Source organism: Myotis yumanensis, unplaced genomic scaffold, assembly GCF_028538775.1.
Source record: "Myotis yumanensis isolate MYYU_CA2020_CCGP unplaced genomic scaffold, mMyoYum1.0.hap1 SCAF_2, whole genome shotgun sequence".
Taxonomy (NCBI): Eukaryota; Metazoa; Chordata; class Mammalia; order Chiroptera; family Vespertilionidae; genus Myotis; species Myotis yumanensis.
Window position 1 is genome coordinate 215,765,284 of NW_027223753.1, and position 8,659 is coordinate 215,773,942.

At 67.4% G+C, this 8,659-nt stretch overlaps 1 protein-coding gene across 1 annotated transcript; it reads right to left on the reverse strand.

The window, feature by feature from the left end:
- Nucleotides 1–6,246: 6,246 nt before the first annotated feature.
- On the reverse strand, nucleotides 6,247–8,080 carry OLIG2 (oligodendrocyte transcription factor 2). Its single transcript, XM_070403689.1, has 2 exons — nucleotides 7,993–8,080; nucleotides 6,247–7,268 (listed from the first exon to the last, which is right to left on the reverse strand). The coding sequence occupies exon 2, from the start codon at nucleotides 7,199–7,201 to the stop codon at nucleotides 6,272–6,274; it is 930 nt and encodes a 309-aa protein (XP_070259790.1). The 5' UTR covers nucleotides 7,202–7,268; nucleotides 7,993–8,080; the 3' UTR covers nucleotides 6,247–6,271.
- Nucleotides 8,081–8,659: the final 579 nt, after the last annotated feature.

The following is an 8,659-nucleotide window of genomic DNA, read 5'->3' on the forward strand; positions in this document are numbered from 1 at the left end:
CCATCCACCCATCCACCCATCCATCCATCCATCCATCCACCCATCCACCCATCCACCCATCCACCCACCCATCCACCCATCCACCCACCCATCCATCCATCCATCCATCCATCCATCCACCCATCCACCCATCCATCCATCCACCCATCCATCCATCCACCCATCCACCCATCCATCCATCCACCCATCCATCCACCCATCCACCCACCCATCCACCCATCCATCCATCCACCCATCCATCCACCATCCATCCACCCATCCACCCATCCATCCATCCACCCATCCATCCATCCATCTATACATTCGTTCGTTCAGTGACCAGGATGAGCACTTACTGTGTGCCGGGTGCCGCCCTACATCCGTGAGCAGGATGAACCGAGACCTCTGAGTCATTAACGACACCAGTAATAAAGTACACATGTGGTGGGGACAGAGCAGCAGAGTGGGGGAAGGTTCCAGAATTAAAAAGGCGGGGAAAGTATTACCTCAAATTGTGTTGCATTTTGTTCTTTACAATCCACATACAAGTGCCATCTGTAACACTTTCAACAATAAAGATTAAAAGAAATGAATGAGACCATCAGCAGGTGAGTGCATAACCACACGCGATAGATTACTCTCAGCCTTTATCAGGAATGAAATGCGGGCGCGCTGCAGGGCGGCTGGGCCTCGCGGGCTGAGTGTGAAAAGCCCGGGCAGGCGGGCCGCGTGTTGTCTGACGCCTTTATATGAAGCATCCGGGATGGGTAAGCCCATGGCGATGGAGAGCAGGCGGGGGTTGACCTGACTGGAGGGCAGGGCCGGGAGTGTCGCTGCTGAGTGGGTACAAGGTCCTACTTTGCAGCCCTCGGGTTTGGGACTAGAGCTGGTAGCTGCGCGGTGTTGTGGACGCCACTGAATTGTTCCCTCCCAGATGGTTAGTATCGCGTCAGACACAAACTATTGGGATGATGACAAGCAGACCTGTGGTGGGCGGGCCTGAGCCTGGTCCTGTGTTGGGGAGGGGTTCTGGGAAGGAGGCAGGGGGCGAGCCCAGGACTGGGGGGTGGAGAGGCCCTCCAGCTCCCCGGCCCTGCCCTGCGGTCTGCCTGCGCCCAGCTGCACCGAGTTCCTTCCTTCCTGCCCCGGCCAAGCTGCCTGGTCTTCACCCCCCCAACCCCCCTGGCCCGTGTCTCCATGGGCTGCACTGGCCTGAATGGCTTGGAGAGTTCAGAACTGGGGTGATGGGAGACCCCAGCTCAGGTCCTCCTGTGGCTTCCAGCTGCACCTCCATAGCAGGCAGAACCCGGCACCTTGCGGCTGACCCCCAGCTGCCTGGGCATCTGAGGGCACAGACAGGGGGACCAGCAAGCCTGGCGCCGAGAGGGCGGGCCTTTGCCAAGAGGAGAGCGGGGCTGGGGGCTGGGGGGGGGGGGGCCTGGGAGGCGGGCAACTTGATGAAGCCACGTTCCCTGCAGGGGATTCCTCCCTGAGCTCGTTTCTCTGTAGTGAGGGACCTTCCCCCCTTGGCAACGCATAGACCCCTCACCGAGGGCCACCGTGTGCCAGCCCCCCCCCCCCCCCCGTGATCATCCAGCCTGGCTCCATTCCACAGAAGGGGAAACTGAGGCTCGGAGTGCACCGCTGAGACCCCTCCAGCCCTGCTCTGCACACGAGCCTCTGCTGCCAAGATGGTGGGCAGCCAGGCAGGGGCGGGGCGGGGCTGCGGCTGACAGTGCTGACTCCCCAGCTCCCCCAGCCCCCGGCCTCGGCTTCCTGGTGCCTGGACCCCTGTGCGTGTGCCGAGCGCCTGGCGGAGGCGTGACCCGGATTCCCCGGACCTTGTTGTCCCCACGCGAATGTGGGCGCTTCCAGGGGGTTTCCCGTGCCCGCCTCTCAGGGTCCCCCAACCCTCCCACGGCCACGGGACTCCGAGGCCAGCAGCGGCCTCGACCCAAAGCTAACCCCGGAGAGCCCCCCCAGGGCAGGGCGGCTGCTGCGCTGGGCCAGTGCGGACCCGCTGAGCCCGAGTCCCCGCCCCCGCGCCCCAACAGTGCGGGGCGAGGGGGGGGGGGGCCCGCGGAGCACCCGCCCCAGGCCAGGCCTCTTGGCTGCTCCACGCGCCTCTGCCGGCGCAGGACCAGGGCAGCAGGCTAAGGGGAGGGCGCACGGGCAAGTTCATTCTCCGAGAGGAGCACGTGGAGACCCCAGGACCCCAATAAAGATGAGTCTTCAAACCCAGCGACTGTCCTTTAAGAGGTTCTGGTCCAGCAGCCAATTCCAGGGGCTGCAAACTGGAGCCCGCAGGTGGTAAACTGGCCCGAACCACCTGGGAGGGGAGCGCCCGGGGTCACCCCACCTTCCGCTGGCCTTCAGCCCGACCCGGTGTCTGTCTGATCCGGGAGACATAAGGCTGGAGGTTCCACGGGAATTACTGCACGGGTGAGGGCTGCACAGCTAGAAAGGATGCAGCCCGGGGCACCAACCACAGGTCCTCAGGATGGTGCCTCCCACACCCAGCCTCCTCCCCTCACCTGCTCACCAGCCCGGCTCCTTCCTCCGCCCTTGCCTGGGCCCAGGAGCTGCTCATTGCCAAGGCCTTTCTGACCTAATTCAAATCCTAACTCTAACCCCAACCCTACCCCTACCCCTACCCCTAACCCAAACTCTATCCTAACCCTAACCCTAACCCTATACTAACCTTACCCCTAAACCTAACCCTAATCATATCCTAACCCTAACCTTAACTCTATCCAAAACCTACCCCTACCCCTAACCCTACCCCTATCCCTAACCCTAACCCTAACCCTATACTAACCGGAACCCTAATCCTAACCCTAACACTAACTATACTAACCCGAACCCAAACCCTAACCCGGGCTTTGGGGACAGAAGTGGGGAGCGGGAGGAGCTCACCTGGGCGCTGGGGAGGGGGTGGAGCCAGAGCCTGGGGCCCGCGGGGCTCCGGGGACAGGGTAGGTGGGGCGACCTCAGGGCTCCTGGGTGACCAACTTGGTGCCCCCACTGACTAGCTATGCCCCCAGCAAGCCACTGCCTCCATCTGTCTCAGGTCCCTCACCTGTAAATGTGATGACAAGAGGCCGCCTCGCAGGTCACCGGGAGAAAGGAAGGAACTAACACCCACCGCGCTCTGGGGAAGCGCCTTCAGCCTTCAGCCTCGCCTCCCGCAGCTCAGATCCTGAGCCCCCAAGGCCCAGCCCGAGCGCCTCCTGTCCCAGCCTGCACCCCTGTTCCCACTGCAGTGCCCCAGGGCCCCTGTCCCACCCCCAGAACCCAGCCTGCCCCAGATGTGGGGCTCCCGCTGCAGCGCCCCGGGGTCCCTGTGCCCCCTGCCCAGGGAGGGTGTGAAGGCCCAAGGGCAGACCCGGGGCCAGATGCCAGGAGGCTGTGCCCTCGACCCGGGGCCAGCGAGCTGTGGGGGAGGGGAGCTCGGGGTGACCTCACCGGCCGCGTGGGCGGGGGCGGGGCACCCAGCGCAGGAGGAACCGCTGAACCGGGGCTCCCAGGGCGGGGCTCGCACGCTGGTGCCCACAGACCACCGCCTGGGGCCGGTTCTCTACCTCCTCCTCGGTCCCCTTCTCCGTGGAGGGTCGCCCCCGCCCCCCCCACCCCCCGTGAAAGACTCTCCCGCCATCAAAGTAGCCGCACCGGACTTCCCTGGCTGCACCCCATCTGCCGGGGGCCTGCGCCCTCCGCCCCGCCCCCGCCCCCACCCCCCACCCCCGGGATCCCCCTGCCTGTGTGGCCAGCGCGCCTCTTCGGTCCCGGGAGCTGCTCTCCCTGTGGCCCAGGTCCCTGCTGGGCGCTCCGTTTAGGGGGTGCCTTCGGTGGGTCTGGGAGCCTGGCTGGGTCCAGCCGCTCCTGCCTCGGAGGCTGGGGTACCCTCCCTCCCCGGCTGGCCGCCCGGGGAGAGCTTGCTGGGGATGGGGCTTCTTATTTTTATTTTATTTTATTTTTGCTTCTAACAAAGGCCCTCTCCTCACCCCGCGCAGCCAGAGCCGCGCACGCGGAGCCCTGGGTGGGCGCAGGGAGCCGTGACTTCTCTTCTTAGCGGGTTTCCTCTCAGATGGGATTTCGGAATAAAACTGTGAGCTCTGCCCTCTCTCTTCGGGGACCCTCGCGGCCTCCGCCCTGCTCCCTGCTCCCGGCTGCCCGGCCTTCCCAGCGGCGGGTGAGGGGTCCCCCAGCGGCGGATGCCCCCCCGCAGGGGAGCCGGCGGGCCTGGCGCAGGGGCAGCTTCAGGAAGCGGGGGTGCCAGCCAGCACCTCTTCCGTCCCGGTGTCCTGGGGTGCGGGGTGCAGGGAACTTCCGCCGGCGGCCCCCAAAGATGCCGGGACGTGCAGCGGCCCCGGCCCAGCGGCCCTGCGGGCGGCGCGTCCACCGGCGCGTGGCGAGTGGCCTCCGTGCGAAGGGCTCCGGCCGGACTCCCGAGCGCGGAGGGCGTGGATCGCCGCGAGGGGCCGCGGCCCGGGAGGAGGTTCCGAGAGTCGGGCTCACAGCGGCCGGCACCGACAGGTCGCAGTTCGAGGCCAGGCTGGGCGCGGGGGAGGGTCGCACACGCCGCGGGGAGGGGGGAGGGCGAGGGGACCCTGCTGCTCGCTCGACCCGCGGGGCTGGCCCGCAGCGGCAGCTGATGCGGGGCGCGGCCTGGGCGGAGCGGGCTGGCGGCGGCGGCTGCCTGGGAGCGGAGCGGAGGCAACTACAATCCTGGCCGCCGCGCCTGAGCCCTGGGACACCCCCCCCCCCCCCCCCTCCCACCGCACGGCCTCGCCCCAAGGCCCCAAGTCTCCGAGAACATTTCACGTCCAACAGACTCAGTCCTCAGGCGCCGGGGAAGGACCGCAATTAGACGTCAGAAATAAGATAACACGGGGGTAGAGAACCGAGAGAGAGAGAGAGAGAGAGAGAGAGAGAGAGAGAGAGAGAGAGAGAGAGAGAAGAGAGAGAAAGAGAGAGAGAGAGAGGCTATAGCAGCAGAGCAGGCACACAGCCCCTCCGCGGCCCCAGGGGACGGCCCCCTCGGCCCCAGGTAGAGAACCCCTCCCCCCCCGCCCCCGCCCCGCTGCTGCGAAACACCGACTGATTCCATTTGTATGTAAAATCTCAACACTTGATCATTTATTTCTTTTTTTGCAACAAAACAGGTAATAAATATTATTTAGCACTTTTTTTCTTTTTACAAAAATAAAACAGATGATACACTCTGGGGGTGGGCAGCGATGGAGGAGGGATGTTACTGACAGACGCGGGAGGCCCAGGCAGTGCGGCGCCCGCCCGGGCTCGCGGGACGCAGGAAGCACGCGAGGGTTTGTCATTTGTGTTAAAAGTGGCAAAAGACACGGACACAGAGGTGGCCGGCTCCGGCGCCGGTGGGGCGGCCGGCTCGTGAGCAACCAGTTTCACAGCGCGCACTGACCTCACGGAGATATTTACACATCCAAGGAAGAAAAGCAGGCCGTCGGGACCCCAAACACCCGAATTATATTCACAGCAACAGCCTCTGAGTCCCGTTCAGCCCTGGGTACCAGGTCCGCCCCATGGGGTGAGGGACAGATCACTGGGGCTCAGAGACTGAGTGGGGTGGGCGGCGGACTCTTTTAAAATAACGAAAACCCCCGCTCCGCCCCGAGTGGACAGCGTGGGGCCACTCCCGCCTCAGGGCCCTGCGCTGACCGGCCATGAAGCGCGTGCTGCTGTCGGAAAAGGGGACGTGGGCGCGTTAGAAAGCCGCGCGCCGAGGCCAACAGGGAAGACGCTCGGTTCTCGAAGGGTGTGGGTTGACCCGATCCGATACCGCGACCGGACGACCATGGCGCTTCTGGTACCGACCGCCAGCTTCCACCAACTCCTAGCCCCGGCCTCCGGGCCGCTCCCCGGAGGCCCCACCCGCCCAGAAACTGGGGGGAGGAGAGGGAGTCCCCAGCGCCTCCCTCCCCATCCCCCAAGTAACCAAGTGCAGCCAGAGCGAGGGAGGCCTGGTTCCCGGAGAACCAGTTCTGAGAATCCCCTCTTTGGGGGGCCGAGGGGTGTTTGGGGAGGGGTGCACACAGCGATGCCCTCTTACAAGTGTGTCCACCGGACCCGCGCTAAAGCCGGAGAGGCCTGAGCCAGGTCCCGGGGCGCACGCCCCTCTCACTCCCCAAGTTCAGTGCGCCCCAGGGGGCTGGCCTCGCACCCCTGCCCCCTAACCCAGCCACAGGCCCCAGCGCCGCCAGTCCTCGCTTCCCCGCGGCCTCCCCTCCCCGCTCGACAGACCGAGCAGACCCGCCGGCTACTTGGCGTCGGAGGTGAGGCGCGGTAGGCCGCCGGCGCCCAGGGCCGCCACGTGGGGGTGCGGCGGCGGCACCTGGCACACGCTGCAGGGGCAGGGCACGCCGCCCCAGTGCTGGAAGCCGCCGCCGCCCCCGCCGCCCCCGCCGCCCAGGGGGGCCGCCGCCGCCGCCGCCGGAGACTTGAGCAGGCCGTGCGGGGGCCGGATGGAGCCGACCGACGACAGCCCGGAGCCGGGCAGGGAGGCGCTGGACACCGCAGCGGCGGCGGCGGCGGCAGCGGCGGCGGGCGGCAGGAGCGGGTGGTGCACCGCGGGGTGGTGCGCGGCGGCGGGGTGCGCGGCGGCGGCGGGCAGGGGCGCGGAGTGCGCGAGGCCGCCGCAGGGGGCCGGGTGGAAGCCGGCGTGGTGGCCGCCGTAGATCTCGCTCACCAGCCGCTTCATCTCCTCCAGCGAGCTGGTGAGCATGAGGATGTAGTTGCGCGCCAGCAGCAGCGTGGCGATCTTGGAGAGCTTGCGCACCGACGGGCCGTGCGCATACGGCATGACCTCGCGCAGCCCGTCCATGGCGATGTTGAGGTCGTGCATGCGCTTGCGCTCGCGGCTGTTGATCTTGAGGCGCAGCTGCTGCAGCTCGGGCTCCGTCAGCTGCTTCTTGTCCTTCTTCGTGGACGACGCGGCCGCCGCCGCCGCGCTGGACGAGGCCCTGAAGCCGCCGCCGCCCGGCCTGTCCCCCGGGTGCGCGCCCGCCGCGCCCAGGGCGCCGCGCAGCTCCGAGCTCAGCTCCGGCGGGCAGTCGCTCGGCGTGGACGAGGACACGGTGCCCCCGGTGAAGCCGCCGCCGCCGCCGCCCTTGCCCCGGGCCGTCAGGAACAGGTCATCGGGCTCGGGCGAGGACGGGCGACTGGACACCAGGCTGGCGTCCGAGTCCATGGCCCCGGGCACAGTGGCGGCTTTCGCAGGGGCCTTCCTCCCTCGGCTGCCAGGCGTCCCCGGCGTCCTACGGAGGAGAGAGCCGAGACCCAGGTGAGGTCAGCGGAAGAGAACAGCTGCGGGGCCTGCGCCTGCTCCGCTGCAGGGCCCAGGCTCGGATGGCGGGTCGCCCTGTGCCCACCGCGCCACCCTTGGCCTTGGGGGCGGGGGGGGGGGGGGAGCGCAGGTGCGCACACGTTTTCTCTCCTTCCCTCCCCGCAACCTCCCCTCCGCTCAGCCACAGGTTGTTCCCGGCCAGCGAGCCGGGGGCGTCCCCGGGAGGGCGGCCTAGAGGCCTCACGCCTTCCGCCAGGAGCCGGGAGCTGGTCTCCAGGGTTGATACAAACAAGTGGCAAGTAAAGGTTTTCCTTTGGGAAGCGCGAGTCTGAATAGATAGGCATTGGTTCCTCACACGCATCCACCTCCTCTCCATCGACAGCGCGGAGCCGACACACGCACAGGCCCGCACCCAGGGCCCGCACCGTGCCCGGTTCCGGCGATGCGCCCGGGGCCGCGCGGAGCTCGCCAGCTGACCAGGACTCGGGCAGAAGCAGCCGTGACCGCCCGACTTCTCGTTTGCGGGCGAAGGATGCTGCGTGGGTGCGCGGTGGGTCAGAGCCAGGAACCGCCGTGGAGAACTGGCGGGCAGGGGCGGGTTCGGGGACCCTCTACGGAGCTTCCTGGGGCGCTGCCCAGTGGAGGGGCGTCCGCCCCGGGGGTGCAGCTGGGGCGGCGGAGGGCGGGACACTTACTGTGGATGCAGTTAGAGGCGCTCGTTCCCAGACGGGCTCTGGCGCGGAGGGCGCGTGGGTCTGTGCTGCGCACCCGCACCTTTCCCAGCTCGGCCGGCTTTTATAGCGCGGCGGCGGCGGCGGCGACCGCGGCGGTGGTGGCCGCGCGGGGCGGGAACAATGCGCGGGTCCTGGAGGGGCCGCCGCGCCAATGAGCGGGGCCCGCGGCGGGTGGGGTGGAGTGGGAGCGGGGAGTGACGTCATCCGGGCTCATTCCGCTCAATGAAGCCGGCGGCGCCCGGCGCCCGCCTCCTCCCCGCGCGCAGCCAATGGGCGCGCGCAAAGGAGGTTCCGGGCGGAGCTGGAGGCGGGGCTGGGTGGGGCGCGTGAGGGGCGAGGGAGGTGGGCGGGCTTGCGGGGAAGTGCCAAGGACCGATCCCGACCGCGGCCGCCGCCGAAAGGGAACTTTGTTACATTTGTTTAAAAATACGGTGGCCAGAGAGGCGGCTGGGGGATGGGGTGGGCTGGGGGCGCCGCAAACTAACCTGATACCCGACGCGGTGAGACGCGCTGGGGCTAGAGCGCTCTCTCTCTCTCTCTCTCTCTCTCTCTCTCTCTCTCGGTTCTCCGCTGCCTGTCCGCACCCCACGGGCTTCAGCACGCGGACATTTGGAGCCCCCGGTAAACG